The sequence below is a fragment of the Cebus imitator genome, unplaced genomic scaffold, assembly GCF_001604975.1.
Source record: "Cebus imitator isolate Cc_AM_T3 unplaced genomic scaffold, Cebus_imitator-1.0 Scaffold71, whole genome shotgun sequence".
Classification (NCBI taxonomy): Eukaryota; Metazoa; Chordata; class Mammalia; order Primates; family Cebidae; genus Cebus; species Cebus imitator.
In genome coordinates this window covers 573,877-589,305 of record NW_016107386.1, presented here as the reverse complement: position 1 = coordinate 589,305, position 15,429 = coordinate 573,877, and the positions used below count along the sequence as shown (strand labels likewise).

Genomic DNA, 15,429 nt, shown 5'->3' with positions numbered 1-15,429 from the left:
CAGGAGGCTGAGGCAGGAGAATTGCCTGAACCCAGGAGGCGGAGGTTGCAGTGAGCTGAGATCGTGCCATTGCACTCCAGCCTGGGTAACAAGAGCGAAGCTCCATCTCAAAAAAAAAACATATATACATGCATACATACATAAATGTGGACATTCTGATTTAGTGTTTGATGATGATTTGTAAATGTTCATTCTGTGAAATCACCTGATGTTCACAAACATCTGATACTGCATCCTTCCCTGCTGTGCTGTGTCCGTACTTTCACCTCTTCTCCCAGCACTTTGTGATTTGTATATTGTGATACCATGATGTGGGGTAAAAAATACACTCCATCATCTCTTCATTATGCTTGATGATTTTTTTCTAGTTTACAAAGCTCACTTCATCCTGCTGAATGCCAGGAATTTATGTCTATCACAAATCCTCGTCACAACTTGAGTCCCTGTGAGAGTGAAATCCCTGGGCCTGGTTGGAATTCTGTTGTTGTGTAGCAGGAACAGCCACGGGAAACAGATTTCCCGAACACCGAATAAAGGAGGAAAGAGTTTATTATTCGGCTGGGAGCCTGGGCATAATTTGTCCAAAGCCCAGCTCATCTAACAAAGGAAGGTTCTGCCTTTATATAGGTTTATACTTTAGAAATCACATATGAAAGGGTTCCAGTTTACAGTTTTGGGACTCACATGTGAAAAGGTCTCTGTTTACAGTTTTAGGAATCACATATGAAAGGGTTCCGGTTTACAGTTTTGGGACTCACATGTGAAAAGGTCTCTGGTTTGATCTTGTTTTAAGTAAAAATAGTGTCTTCCAGAGAGTTTCCCCAAGACCAAGCATGTTATTTTTAGGAAGGAGATTCAGGAGGCGCCAGCTGGCCTGCTCTCTCTTCTATTGAGATGCACAGTAGATGACAGAGAGGGAGGGAATCCCAGATGCCTGGGTCTCCTTCCTCAGTTGCATTTGTGACCACAGGGTTCTTGGCTTTCTCCTTTCAGCCTTGGCCCCTCTGTTGTGGGTTTGGCCCGGTACCCGCATGTCTCCCAGCTCAGCCCATCCAAGAAAGCCCTTTATAACAAACACCTACCTGAAGGGAAGCTGCTTACAGCCAGGGTCCTACGGTAGGTGCCTTCCCATTCTCTCTCTGTGATATGAATGAAACCCCTTTCTCTGGAAGCCTGGGAGGAGATTTCAGGGTGGACTGTAAACATAATGGCTTATGTAGCAGTGTTAAATGAATAAAAGGCCTTTGTTTGGAGTCTTCTGCCCTAGTGCCTGTGAAAACAGGTAGTGACTCATCTCTGCACAGCCCCTGTTGTTGGGGATGGAGGAGGGGTCATCACATCCGCCCCCTGTATTTTTCTACTAAGCAAGATACATTGCGCAAATCATTCTTGAGAATATTGAGTGGACTCCCAAGGCAGGTGGGGCAGGGCGCAGAATCGTGGGCTGATCAGGAGGGAGAAGGCCTGGGCCACCTGCAGTGCCCTCTGCATTTTATATCTTCATCTTCCCCCTCTCGTTCTGTCATAGTCTGAACCACCAGAAGAACCTTGTAGAGCTGTCGTTCCTTCCCAGAGACACTGGGGAGCCGGATGTGCTTTCTGCCTCCCTGGAAGTGCCACTTTCAGAGCAAGAGGAGAGGAAAACAGAGGCTGAGGAGAAAGATCAAAAAGGGGAAAAGAAAAATCAGAAAAGGAACGAGAAGAACCAGAAGTGGCTAGAGGAGGTGGAGCTGCCCAGCAAGGAGAAGCAGCAGCCCCAGAAGCCACAGGCGCAGAAGCGGGGCAGACAGGAGCACCAGGAGCCTGGGAGTGAGCAGGTGACCTGCTTGTCCTCCTCCTGGAGGGACAGCAGTGAGGGTGTGAGGACTGGGCACCCAGTGGGGCAGAGGGAGGGTGTCGCCTGGGGATGCTCCTAGGCATTCTCCCACCTGGCCTCTCAGGAAAGAGTGAGCAAGAAGCCAAAGAAGGCCGGCCCATCAGAGGAGGACGACAGCCTTCTGGACGTGTACTATCGGGAGGGAGAAGAGGAGGGGGAAGAGACAAATATGCTGTCCAAGGTGAGGGCGATGTCACAGGGTGGGGAAAGGCTTCAGGCGAGGGAAGAGCTGGGCCATCCTCCACCTTATCCTCTTTTACTTCATTTCCTGTAAAATACGTAAGTGGGGGCTGTCAGTTGCCTCTGTTGACCATCGGCTCCTTGAGGATGGGGACCCTTTGAGACAGAGTCTCACTCTGTCGCCCAGGCTGGAGTACAGTGGCGCAATCTCAGCTCACTGCAACCTCTGCTTCCTGGGTTCAAACAGTTCTCATGCCCTCAGCCTCCTGAGTAACTGGTACTGCAGGCATGCATCAACATGCTTGGCTAATATTTGTATTTTTAGTAGAGATGGGGTTTCACCATGTTGGCCAGGCTGGTCTGGAACTCCTGACTTCAAGTGATCAGCCCGCCTCGGCTTCTTAAAGTGCTGGAGTTACAGGTGTGAGCCACCATGCCTGGCCTCTAATTGTTATTTTATATACCAGTATGCATATGTTTGTGTGCGTGTTAAAATTTTGTTACCTAAATAAATGTATTTAGAAAGAAAACTTTATGTCACTACTATAAAGTGTCCCCACTGAGCTGGGGCCTGGCATGGCCTGGGAGGAGAGGAGCGGAAGGGTCCCTGGGGTTGGTAGGAGTCCGTGCTTCTCTAGGTGGGCTGGGGTGGGGGATATAGGGAGCAGCCTGAGCCAGGTGCTTTCCTCAATGCCTCTGTGGTCCTCCAGGAGAAGCAAACCAAGCCAGCAGAAGCGCCCCGGCTGCAGCTATCTTCGGGCTTTGCTTGGAACGTGGGACTAGACTCTCTGACCCCAGCCTTGCCACCTCTAGCAGAGAGCTCAGATAGCGAAGAGGATGAGAAGCCACACCAAGCCACGGTGCTCTATTTTCCAGGGCGTGTCCTTTTTGCAGGGACCCCTTGGTGTCAGTCTCCTTTGCTCTGTTCCCAGCCTGGGTGTCTTCCTGGGTAGGTCGGGGAGGGGGCAGCAACCAGTCCCAGGCCAGGGGGAGTATATAGAGAGCCCTGGGCTGCCCAGCCAGCCTGTGGCTTCCACCACAGACCTCCTCTAGGCCTTGAGGAGCCCATGACTCACTGTATGTGTGCCTTCCATAGCAGAAAAAGAAAAGCAAGAAAGAAAGGGAGTTGGAGAAGCAGAAGGCAGAGAAGGAGCTGTCCCGCATTGAGGAGGCGCTGATGGATCCTGGGAGACAGCCGGAGTCCGCAGATGATTTTGACCGACTGGTGCTCAGCTCCCCCAACAGCTCCATCCTGTGGCTGCAGTACATGGCTTTCCACCTGCAGGCCACGGAGATCGAGAAGGCCCGTGCCGTGGCCGAGAGGGCCCTTAAGACCATCTCCTTCAGGTCTCAGCTTTGCCCCAGGGAGCACTGTGTCTCCACACGTTCTGGGCTGGGAGGTTTTTCAACCTGTGGGGCATTTCTTCAGGAGGGCCAGCAGCAGTTTGGGTGGCTGCTACCAGGGGCCCATGGGTTCCTAGGCTTTCTGCCACAGATGTGGCCATCTGTGAAATAGATCTGCTCATTTATATTTTATAATCGTCTTCTCCGAAACTGCTAAGGGTAAAGAGTCCCTGCACTTACATAAGGGAACCAGTTTGGAGCAGAACTACAGTAAGAAAAAGAACTCACCACATACCTGGGTGAAAACCCTCTATGTGGCCATTTTCCAAACAGAGAGAGTGAGTTTTCTAAGGCCTAATGAAGAGGGAAGACAGTCCTTTGCTTTATCCTCTTAGTTTGAAGGGAGAATCAGACCCAGGACTCTGCTTCCAGCCCAGATCTCAGGCCCATTTGGGATCTGGTGGGCCTCCTTTCCAGGAATGGAGGTAGAATCCAGGGGAGACAGAGACCAAGCCATCAGAGTGGCAGCAGGGGTTCCTGATGCTGTGGCAGCTGTGGTGGGGACACAGCCTCTTAGGGTCTGCATTTGGGATCTGAGGACATGGGTAGAGCCTGGGAGGAGGACGTGGCTCCTGGGTCTGCCTGGCTGGGATGGGAGACTCACTGGGATGAGCTGATGGAGCTCCTGTGCTGACTGCTGTCCCTCCAGAGAGGAACAGGAGAAGCTGAACGTGTGGGTGGCTCTGCTGAACCTGGAGAACATGTATGGCTCTCAGGAGTCCCTGACCAAGGTCTTCGAACGGGCTGTGCAATACAATGAGCCTCTCAAAGTCTTTCTTCACCTGGCGGACATCTACACCAAGTCAGAAAAATTCCAGGTAGGAGGGCCACAGACTAGCTCCTGGGAGTCCCAGTGGTTCTCAGGGAAGAGCCCCTGGGGTTCTGGGTCCAGTCCTGCCCTGGGCTTGCTACCCCACATCTGGGCCCCAACTTCCTCATCTTCAAGTAAGAGAAGTTATTTCCCTCACCTCTTCTTCAGGACCATAGGGTCAAGGTGAGGGAAGCAGTGACTTTGGAAGTGAAGGGGCAGTGGAGCCCTGGTGTGTCTGTGCTGGGCTGCTGGCTGGGCGTCACAGACAGGGGACATCCCAGCCCAGCATCCACTTCGGTGGTGTCTCTCCTGCTCCCCCTGTCATTCTCATGTTCTCCTAGTAGGACTGCCCTCCTGTGGGTGCCGAGCAGCAGGGTGTCCCCTCCACCGTGTCGTGCCTGTCCACTAGCCTCTGTGAGCCTCCCTCCCCACTCCTCTTGGGTCTCTAGCATTAGGCCCTGAGAGTGATTTGGTGTCTGGGAGCCCAAGTCTAGCTTCTTATGAGTGTTGCTGCTTGTCTGTCCGGTCCCCACTGTGGTATCATGCTCTCCTCTTGTCGTTTCCCACAGGAAGCCAGTGAACTCTACAACCGGATGCTGAAGCGTTTCCGGCAGGAGAAAGCTGTGTGGATCAAATACGGCGCCTACCTTCTGCGGAGGAGCCAGGCGGGGGCCAGTCACTGCGTGCTGCAGCGAGCCCTTGAGTGCCTGCCTAGCAAGGAGCGTGAGTGCTCATTCCCAGCTCCCAAGCCCATGAGTGCTCCAGGATCGGGGAGTAGGGATTGGCTGTGGCATTGCTTCTAAGTCAGGAGAGCCTTGTGAGGGCTTTCCTCTCGCCGCCTGTCGATTCTGTGCCCACGCGTAATAGTACATGTTACATTTCAAATGCCAGGCTCCAGGAGATGGAGGAACAAAATGCAGTTAGCACTAGTTCTGTTGCCCCTGGAGTCCCCCACCTCTTCTGTGCGCAGAGAGTGGTGTGTCTGCAGTGCCCGTCTGTGTATTTGGCCCCAAACCCACCCCACCTTCCTTTTGGGGCTTTGTCCCTCTTGTCACAACCTGTCTTGGGACCTGAGAGCAGGGAGTCAGGCCCACGCTGTCCCTGTGGAACACTGCTGTGGTGAGGGGGTCTGTCTGTCTGCTTGTTGGGTCTCTGAGCTGTACTTTCCCTGCAGACGTGGACGTCATTGCCAAGTTTGCCCAGCTTGAGTTTCAGCTGGGGGACCCAGAGCGGGCCAAAGCCATTTTTGAGAACACGCTGACCACCTACCCAAAGCGCACAGATGTCTGGTCAGTCTACATCGACATGACCATCAAGCATGGCAGCCAGAAGGATGTCCGGTGAGTGGGGTTGCTGGCCAAGGCCAAGTTCCTCAGGGGAGGGCGTGGTAGGCATTGGCCCCCAAGCAGAGCTCAGCATCCCAGTCCTCTTACTCGATCTAGAAAGCCAACTCAATGTGATGCCCCAGGCCCAGTGACATTCACTTGTTCAACTTCTCTTTCTGCTTCAAAGGCCAGCATCTGGTCTGCCTGAAACCATTGGTAGGAGGTAGCCTGGTCCCTGGCATGGGAATCAAGAGACTTGAGTTTCTCTCATAATGACACTATTCTTGGCCCTCACTGTAGACAGATTTCACAGGCAATCTCTTGCCTTTGTCCCCTAGCATCCCCACAAGACAGGGAGGGTTTAGAGATGAGTAGACTGAGGTCCACAAAGAACAGGTGCCTCACCCAAGCCCTTCAGCGAGCTGAGCTTTTCTCAGAGAAAAGTTGTCTATGTGTGTTTCTTACTATGTGTTCCCCATCCCAGTGATTTGTTCTGATCACTGTAAGGCTTTAGGCAGAAGTCCCTTACCATCTCTGGGTGTCTGTCTGCTCATCTGGAAGATGAGGTGGTAGTGCCTCTCCCCAGGGAATCATGGGAGTTCATCATGGATTAATAAGGATAATGGTAGAAGTGGGAGTCCTAGATGGGAGGGGGTCCTGATTCCAGGGCTGAGAACAAGTGGGTTAGTGCTAGCCAGGAAGCATGCGGCGTGGTACTGAGAGGCAAATGCCACCCTGCTGCTTCTCAACAGGGACATCTTTGAGCGGGTCATTCATCTGAGCTTGGCCCCCAAGAAAATGAAGTTCTTTTTCAAGCGCTACCTGGACTACGAGAAGCAGCATGGCACCGAGAAGGACGTGCAAGCAGTCAAGGCCAAGGCCCTGGAGTATGTGGAGGCCAGGAGCTCAGTGGAGGACTAGTGGCAGGCTGGCTCCACAGGTCACTGTTAGCAATGGGCCAGCCAGCCCTGCCTCGGGTACCTGGGCACTGGGAAAACTGTCGGCTCAGGACTCTTGTTTAAATGCTGCTTTTTCTGCAGCGCCCTTAGGGGAATCCTGTCAGGATAAAAAGGAATTTGAGATTGTTTTTAACTCCTTTTTGCTCATTTTATTTTCAGTATCAATTTATGTCATCTTTTTCCTTATCTAAGGCTTCTTGAGGGTTGTGGACAACAGGCCCCTGAACTCCTGGAAAAGCTGAAGGTCCCTCTTCCAGGGGAGTTCCTTGGGGAGCAAGAGTGGAGGGGGTACTCCTGAGGGTCTTGTGGTCAAGATCCCCCTTTGTGCGTAGCGGGCTGTCAGTCCAGCCAGAGGGGGGTCAGTAGGCTCCCAGCAATGGAACCTTCCCTCCGATCTTGGAGTCTCTGGGTGTTCCTTCAGCTTCAGCCTGGCTGGTACCTTCTGCCCTTTACTGGAGGCTGTGAGTCTGGGACAGGAGGACAGATTCAGAGCCCAGAGGGGAAAATGGAGAAACCTGGGCTGCTGAGGAAAGCCACAGGGGTTGGCTTAAACTGATGATGTCTTATCCCAGGCCCACCATGGCCAAATTACCTAGCCTTACCATATCTGGTATATTCCATGTCTTGGAGACCAGTACAGACTCAGCTAGTTGCTGAAGCCAGTTCTTTTTTGGCTTGGTCCTAAGGGAATTAGAAGTTTTCTCTGGCAGCTTTAAGTGTCCTGAGAGCTTTTCCATGGGAAATAACTGAGTCATATGCCAGGAAGCAGGACAGGGCCAAGGGAGAGCATCCAGAGGTTTTAGAGGCGGTGGGGGTGGCGGGCAGGGATGGCAGGATGGAGACGCTGGGGCCGGCCTGCTGCTTAAACATGAGAACTAGGTTACAAGAGCTAGCTCCAGGCCTGCCGACTGAGCACAGAATCTTCTGAATCGTTGAGAAAAGCCAGGCTTTGTTCCCCACACCAAATCAGAACGTAGAACCCAACTGCAAAGAGATCAGGGGCTTCCCCTGTGTTAAACACCTGGCACTCCCTGTACCGCCACCACCCCTGTGGTCCATTTCAGTCCTGTCCCCTTCCCTAACACAGGGCATGGAGTTTGGGCCTGGCCCCGTGACCACCAGCCTCCTGTGGCATGGCCGATTCAGTCACACAGACACCAGGCTAGTCCTTTTAGTAACAAAAGCTTTATCAAAAATTTAAATATATAAAATGAGGCCAGAGGCATGCACTGGAGGCTGCTTCCCAGGGCCACACTGCTGCGCTGGGTGTCCCTATGCAGCTAGACACACATTAACTACACACGGTACCATCAAGGAGCCTGCTGGTGAGCTTCACTGTCACCAGCCCTGCTGGCTGGGGCTTCCATTGTCTGCTGGGTCTCTCCGTACCCCCAGATTGCCTTGTGGTCCTTTCCCCCAGCCAAGAAGATACGGTTTTTAAAAATTCCTCTTCTGATACGGATGTGAGCAAGCAGTGGGGTTCAGTTTGGGACCAAGTCATGCCATTTGGAAAGGGGGTGGGAAGCAGCTCCTTAGGAGGCGAGCAGGGCCATCTCCACGTTGTCTGGGGCCGCACCATTGCCTGCCAGACCCTGGGCCCACTTGTGCAGCCGGCTGTAGAGTGGGAGGCCCTGGTTCTCACGGTACAAGTAGACGCCGGTGATGGCATTCCACTGTGGCCGCGGCTGCGTGCCTTCCACTGGGAAGTTGGCCACCAGCTCCTCGTCATCCTTGTTGAGCGCCACAAAGCCAAAGAAGCGGCGCACATTGTTGGCAGCGAGCACCCGAGAGTGCACCTCGGCCGTGCGCTGGAACAGCTGGTCCTCATTGGTGCGGTACTGTGCCCAGTAGGCCTCCTGGCGGTAGCTGAGTGGTGAGCAGTAATGCTTGAGGCACTTGGTCAGGAACACCAGGATGGCCACCACGCCAATGAGCAGCCACCCAAAGAGCTGGCCAGAGAACGGGCAGGGTTCAGGAGGGGCAAGGAACTGCCTGGCTCTACCTCTCAGAGCGAAGTGGAGAAGGAACAACTTCCACTGGTCTAAGGGAAGCAGGCCCCTCTGGCTGTGACTCCATTGCTTCCTTACCCCCTTTAACTCACACTCTCCTTGCTCTTAGCCTGCACTTTTTGCTGCCATCCCTTCAAACTTAAGGGCACCTCCTTCCCCTGCCATCATCTCACCCCATCAAACACCAGGCAGGGTATGGTGGCTCATGCCTGTAATCTCAGCACTTTGGGAGGTCAAAGTGGGCGGATCACCTGAGGTCAGTAGTTCGAGACCAGCCTGGCCAACATGATGAAACCCCATCTCTACTAAAAATACAAAAAAATTAACCGGGTGTGGTGGTGCATGCATGTAGTCCCAGCTACTTAGGAGGCTGAGGCAGTAGAATCGCTTGAACCCTGGAGGTGGAGGTTGCAGTGAGCCAAGATTGTGCCACTGTACTCTAGCCTGGGTGACAGAGTTAGACTCCGTCTCAAAAAAAAAAAAAAACCCAGCTCAACTTGCCAGGCTCAGCTTAGATGCCACCTCTGGGAAGCCTTCAAAGGCCCCTCTGGGAGCACTTGTGCCTTCCCTGAATCCCCCGTGGCCTGGTTTCTCTCATCATCACCATCTGCCGTGTTTGGAGGTCATGCATGTGTTTGTCTGAAATGCTTGCCTGGAGGGCAAGGAAAAGCAAGGTCATCTTTGTTTTACCATTTGCTCCTATACAGAGATCTGGGGGCATTTGATCAGCATCCAGTAAGTATCATTTTTTTGTCTACCATCTTCCAGTTCTGGCACTGTCTCCACCCTTTTCTCTGTTTATGTTTCTTTTCTTTTCCTTGAGACGGAGTCTTGGTCTGTCACCCAGGCTGAAGTACAGTGGAGTGATCTCGGCTTATTGCAACCTCCACCTCCAGGGTTCAAGTGATTCTCCTGCCTCAGCCTCCCGAGTAGCTAGGATTACAGGTGCCCGCCACCACGCCTGGCTAATTTTTGTATTTTTAGTAGAGACAGGGTTCCACCATATTGGCCAGACTGGTCTCAAATTCCTGACCTCCAGTGATCCACCCACCTTAGCCTCCCAAAGTGCTAGGATTACAGGCATGAGCCACCGCACTCAGCCTCTGTTTACATTTCTTATTTACTCAGAGAAAAAACCTTTTAGGAAACCTGTGTTCCCCTGAGATCATGAGCCCAGCCTGGCCAACATGGTGAAACCCCATCTCTACTAAAAATAGAAAAATTAGCTGGGCATGGTGGCACGCGCCTGTAAATGCCAGTTACTCAGGAGGCTGAGGCAGGAGAATCACTTCAACTGGAGGTGGAGGTTGCAGTGAGCAGAGATCATACAACTGCACTCCAGCCTGGGTGACAAGAGATAGACTCCCATCTCAAAAAAAAAACCTGTGCTCCTTCCTGTCTCTCCCTCACCCACTGCTTCTCTAAGTTAATGCTTTCTGCTGAGACTTTCTGCTGCTGCCCAGTTCTCTTCCCTTGCCTCCTCTCCCTTGACCAACCTCCTCTCCTTCAGAGCCCAGCTTAGGCTCAGAACAGCAACTGCATCTTCCTGACTCAACACCCCATCCTGACCCAAGGGACTTCTCTTAAGTCGTCAACACTTGAGGCTGACTCAGTATTTGGGCTAGGCCCTTCCTGGGATAGGAATGTGTTCATCCCAGAGCCAGCCACACTCCACTGTCAAAGCCCCATCACACATGTTTCTGGAGTGGCTCGTGGGGGCCCATGCTCAGTCTGGCTGGGGTAAGTGGCTTATCTGTGATTGGAATTAAGGACCAGTGTGAGCCAGAAGAATGTTCTTTTAATATTTAAAACTAATGTGGTCATATACAAGAGAGATTTACTGTAAAAAAAAAAAAAAAAAATTGCTAGGCCAGGCGCGGTGGCTCAAGCCTGTAATCCCAGCACTGTGGGAGGCCGAGGCGGGTGGATCACGAGGTCAAGAGATCGAGACCATCCTGGTCAACATGGTGAAACCCCGTCTCTACTAAAAATACAAAAAATTAGCTGGGCATGGTGGCGCATGCCTGTAATCCCAGCTACTCAGGAGGCTCAGGCAGGAGAATTGCCTGAACCCGGGAGGCGGAGGTTGCGGTGAGCCGAGATCGTGCCATTGCACTCCAGCCTGGGTAACAAGAGCGAAACTCTGTCTCAAAAAAAAAAAAAAAAAAAAAATTGCTAAGACTCTCTCTTATGTGTGTCTGGAATTGGCCCTACCATGCACCGGTTAACCAGCTCTGATACCTAACGCCAGTGCTTTCCCACAGACCTCAGCCCCTGAGGACCAACTCCAAGTTTAGCACTAGGCCATCCCTACAACTCCCACCAGCCACCACTAGGGAAGAGGAGCTTCCCTTGCACAGCTCCTTACCTGGGACTCATACCTGAGCCTGCGGATGACCTCTTCCCGGAAGTCTGTCAGGTTGGGAGGGTTTTCCTTGCAGGGAAACCTGGCCAGGATTTCGGTGGCGTGGGCTGATGGGAAGTGCTCTTCCCTGGCCGTGAGTGAGGAGGGGTCCACGAACTCGCTGAGGGCACAGACATAAGCCTCACCACGCAGCAAGGAGATGACAGACCAGGTGACAGGGGCCACAGCCGCTCGGCCCAAGATGGAGCTTAGAAGGAGGAAGGTGGGGGCGGCCGAGCAGTTCTTGGTCCTCCGGTGCTGGCACTCGGCCACAAGGTTCCAGGTGTGGTTGTTGAGGATGATGCCGATGATGAAGAGCACCAGGGCGGGCACGCCGATGGCCGCCAGCCCATATAGGTAGTTCCGGGCTGGCGAGCACGGGCAGTGGAAGGCCACCACAGAGAAGAGTTCCTGGCTGCCCACTGTGCCCAGTGCCACCAGCCCGTTGAAAATCATCACATCCTTGCTCTTGAAGAAGAGTGACAGGAAGCGGAAGTTCTCTGCAATCAGGGCTGCCATGGTGATGGTCGTGGCGCGTGGATTGCAGGAGAGGAGGCGGGAGGAGACGGGATTGATGGTTGCTGGTGGTACTAGGAAGGGGCGCGGGCTGGGGGTCGCCAGACAGCAGGGCGTGGTTGTGCTATCTCATCCCCAACTGTGTGGTTGGCCTGGTGTTTCCTGTGGAGCAGATGACCCATAAGTGTTTCCATCTGAAAACCGGGAGTTGAGGAAGATGCTAGTGTGGCCAGGCTGAGGAGAAAGGAAGGAGTGCGGGGGCCTGGGGAAGTGACAGTTGCCACTGTTGATGGAGTTCTTCCAGGGCGCCAGGTGCTTTGCACTCCTCACTTCCCATCCTCACAGTCCCACGCTGAGCTGTGTGCCCGCCGTGCACTAGGGAAAGTGAAGGCTTCCTGAGGGTGAGGGGCTCGCCAGGGTCACAGATAAGAGGCAGACTGAGATTCAGGCTTGGGTAACCTGCCTCAAATGCTCAGTATCTTTTTGCCACCACGAGCTTCTCCTAGGGTAGGGCTTGGGGATGGCCTGTGCTGCTAGGGAATGTGGGTTGCTGACCGGCTTCCCCTCTGGGATTCCAGGTGGCACACATTAGCTGAGGGGTCTGGAACTCCTTGAATCCAGGGCATGTCCTCAGGGCCTCAGCCTTGAGGGTGTAAAAGCTAGAGTGGGTGTCCGGGTGGCTAAGGGTCTCAGACTGGATCCTGCGGTGTGGGCTGGGGCGAGCACAGCAAGATGTCAGAATCTCTGGAGTTTGCAAGGACCTCAGGGTCTCATCACACTTCATGACTTTTCTCTGGGCCTCAGTTTCCTCCTCAGTGAAAAGAGGATAAATCATCCTGACTCTTGCTCTCTCCTAGGGATGTTGGAGGGAAAGAAAAGAATCAAAGATGCCTGATCGTGCTCTGTGTGAAACCCTCCATCTCTCCCACGCTGTCTTGTCTTCAGGGTGGGGACCAATCTCTTGCCTGCAAGGATTAGGGAACTGAGACCTGAAGAGGGTGAAGTGGCTTGCTGAGGCCAAACAAATACAGAGATGCCCCAGCAGGACCTCTAACCACAACTTACGGAGACCTGGGAAGTGGACAAGGGTGAGTCTGCGCTAAGTGAACCCCTTTTTTTCTGTATCCTACTGACCTTGCAGAGTTCATCCACGAGTGTCCCGGAGAACCTCCTCTTCTGCAGCTGTGACTCCTCTCCTATCCAACAGCCTCCCAGCAGCCCCGCTCCATCTCGCCTGCCAGCAGCCGGAAGCCTGGGTGAGAGCAAAGGCTGAGCAGTGCCACCAGCTCATCCGGAGATTGAGATCGCTCTGCCTTGGTCTGGGCTGCAGCAGACCCTGGCAACCTGCCAGGAAGTGGCCAAGGCCTCGGGCAACAGCAAAGTTTATCCCAACTCCTTTTCCAGCTTCCACCCACACAAGCCTGAGACAGGCCAGGGTGTGGCCCCATATCCTCCCCATCTGGAGGGTGAAAAACAAAACTCCCCATGCCAGAGGAAGCTAAGCAGTGGAGGGATGGGGTGAGTGGCAGACACGGAGAGACCTGTCCCTGTTCCCCTCCGGGCTTCAGCTCTAGATCACCTCTTCCGTCCCTGCCAAGGAGGGCTGCCAGATGGGCTCAGGCAGAGCCACGTGGCCATGCCGACTCCAAGAAAAGAATCTGGGGGAGGAGGACCAGGAGGACCAGGAGGAACAGGAGGAGGAGGAGGAGGAGTCTGATTCTTCCCCCACTTCACAGCCAGGGGTTTCCAGTCTAACTTCCTGGGAAAGGCAGTTTGCATCACTGCTGGGGATGAATGGGCTAAAGTCAGCCCCCTCTCCCTTATCCTCTTCCCTCCTAGGCGTCTAGGCTCCTATTAGCTCCCTGTGCCTCTGGGTTCATAAACTGGCTCAAAGTGGGGTACCAGATACTTGCACAGGGTGGGTGGTGAGCAGAAGATGGGCCAGGCCCTCTTCTGAGACCACTAACCCCAGGCCAGGGACGGGTCACATCTAGACTCCCAGTGGGACCTCCTCCACCATCAGTCACGACTAGAGACCGGCGGCTGGGGGAGGGGCGGGACTGCTCCCTCTCCCACGGGGTGGGGGGAACCTCAGCTAGGGGCCTCTCTCCCTCGAGGCAGCGTGGGACCGGCCCTACCATGCTCCCCTGACACCTGGCGCACCCTAGGGAGGGCCCCTTCCTTACCTGGGGCCAGCTGTGGGCACCTGTGGCTGTGGCCTCCTGGGGATGGACTCTGCAGGTGGCCTCCAGGAGGGCGTGCAGGGCAGCTGCCCCACTGTGTGAGCCGCCGCCGCCCGGCCCTCCGCCGCTCCCTCCCGCTTTTCTTCTGCAGTGAGGCCTGGGGCTGGTGGCGGCTTCAGACTGGTCTAACTTCAGAAAAGAGAGCCGAAAACAGTGGGATGGAGTCTGCGCGCCAGTGAGTGGAAAAACAGCCTCCCGGCGCCACCAGGCAGAGGAGGGCGGGCCCCGAGGGCGAGGGCGGGGGCGGCGCGAGGGGAGGGGAGCCGAGAGGAAGTTGAGGTGCCTGTTCCACAGCTGCTGCCTGTCCCACCGCCCCGCCCTTCGCCGTCCCTGGGCCCTGCTGGCCCCGCTCTCAGCCTGGACCCGAACCCTGCCGAGCTCCACAACCTAAGGAGACTCGGGGGACCAGCCAGCCAGGAGGGCCACGTGGGGGTGTGGGGAAGCATTGGGGAGATCCGGCCTAGACCTGCCCCCCATGACAATTTCAAGAGCACCACAACCTAAGGAGACTCGGGGGACCAGCCAGCCAGGAGGGCCACGTGGGGGTGTGGGGAAGCATTGGGGAGATCCGGCCTAGACCTGCCCCCCATGACAATTTCAACAGCACCCCACGCCGGGCAGAAGCTACCGAAGGACACCCTGAGAGGGTCAGGGGAGGGGGCCGTCAGTCCCCGCTGAGCCCCGCGGGATGTTCTGGGCCAGGCCCGCACCCTCTTACTGCCCTTCTCCCTCAGAGCGGTCCTGCCGCTGACTGGACAAACCATCCCCACGGCCAGCTCTTTGACCCATAGCTAACTCCCGGGACCTGCTTCGGATTCCTGGAGGGTTGACGATTGAATTCAGGAGCCTAGGGATGCCCCCGGGGCCAGCAGGCAGAACTCCAACTGGTGGGTGGAAATTTCAAGGCGGCAGGTTTCTGAAGGAAGCCCTTTGTAATAATCAGAGCTGCCCAGCCTGTCCCTAAAAGTGGTCATGAGCTCCCCAGCTGTGGAAGTGCACAAGATATGGGCTGAAGCGCACGGATCAGGAACGCTGCAGAGGAGAGGCCTAGGGACAGGCTGGTTGACCCTTAGCATGGAGGGAGATGACTCCAGACACCTGCCAGCGCTGCAGTGCTCTTGGTTCCATCATGGTGGAGCTGCCGAGTGCGCTGGCCTTCCTGAGCTGGGCTTGACCACATGCAGGAAGGAAAGAAAATGTACCAGGGTTTGCTTGTTTATTTGTTTATTTCAGATCCCAGCACGTGCCAAACACAGTCCCAGATCCCTCCCTAAAAGGTATTTCCCTTTATCCTCACCACAATTCTGAAAAGCAGGTCTTTTTTAAAAAATAATTTTTTCATTTAAAAGAATATTACAAATCTTATTATTTTGTTAGTTCATGTCTTTTATTAACTCAGTTACTTGTCTTCTGGTTTGTTGAAGCCGTAAGTCAGACAACATTTGCCACAATAATGTCTGTCAAAGTGGCTTGCCATAAACACTCCAGCCCGACATTCATCAGAAGGGCACTCTTGATGAAAGCGACTAATTTTGCCATTCTCATCCACCTTATAATATTTCAGGACAGCCAGCTTGACCTTCTTTCTCTTGTGCTTATTCTTCTTGGGAGTGGTGTAAGACTTCTTCTTCCTCTTCTTAGCACCATCATGCAGTCTCAACACAAGATGAAGAGTAGACTCCTTCTGAATGTTGTAGTCAGA

The 15,429-nt window shown here is 54.1% G+C and overlaps 2 protein-coding genes across 9 annotated transcripts in view; one reads left to right on the top strand and one right to left on the bottom strand.

Moving 5' to 3' along the window:
* Positions 1-7,265, top strand: part of PDCD11 (programmed cell death 11) — a 56,341-nt gene extending 49,076 nt beyond the window's left edge. For 2 of the 3 annotated variants that reach the window (XM_017531139.2, XM_017531137.2), the window contains 9 exons: positions 994-1,116; positions 1,529-1,817; positions 1,941-2,057; positions 2,767-2,916; positions 3,153-3,403; positions 4,110-4,278; positions 4,841-4,994; positions 5,446-5,611; positions 6,349-7,265. In XM_017531139.2, coding sequence (XP_017386628.1) covers positions 994-1,116; positions 1,529-1,817; positions 1,941-2,057; positions 2,767-2,916; positions 3,153-3,403; positions 4,110-4,278; positions 4,841-4,994; positions 5,446-5,611; positions 6,349-6,517 — 1,588 coding nt within the window. In that variant the 3' untranslated portion in view covers positions 6,518-7,265. The remainder of the gene's footprint in view (positions 1-993; positions 1,117-1,528; positions 1,818-1,940; positions 2,058-2,766; positions 2,917-3,152; positions 3,404-4,109; positions 4,279-4,840; positions 4,995-5,445; positions 5,612-6,348) is intronic. The other variant, XM_017531138.2, reaches the window with a different exon arrangement.
* Positions 7,266-7,720: 455 nt separating this feature from the next.
* On the bottom strand, positions 7,721-13,978 carry CALHM2 (calcium homeostasis modulator family member 2). Of its 6 annotated transcripts, none has more exons than XM_017531144.2 (4): positions 13,671-13,978; positions 12,619-12,736; positions 10,933-12,337; positions 7,721-8,504 (listed from the first exon to the last, which is right to left on the bottom strand). In XM_017531144.2, exons 3-4 carry the CDS (start codon positions 11,485-11,487, stop codon positions 8,088-8,090), a joined length of 972 nt encoding a protein of 323 aa, XP_017386633.1. In that variant the 5' UTR covers positions 11,488-12,337; positions 12,619-12,736; positions 13,671-13,978; the 3' UTR covers positions 7,721-8,087. The 6 variants fall into 6 exon arrangements, with proteins under 6 accessions (XP_017386633.1, XP_037595411.1, XP_017386634.1 ...); XM_037739483.1 differs by having other exon boundaries at positions 10,933-11,859; XM_017531145.2 differs by having other exon boundaries at positions 10,933-11,646.
* Between the last annotated feature and the right edge of the window lie 1,451 nt (positions 13,979-15,429).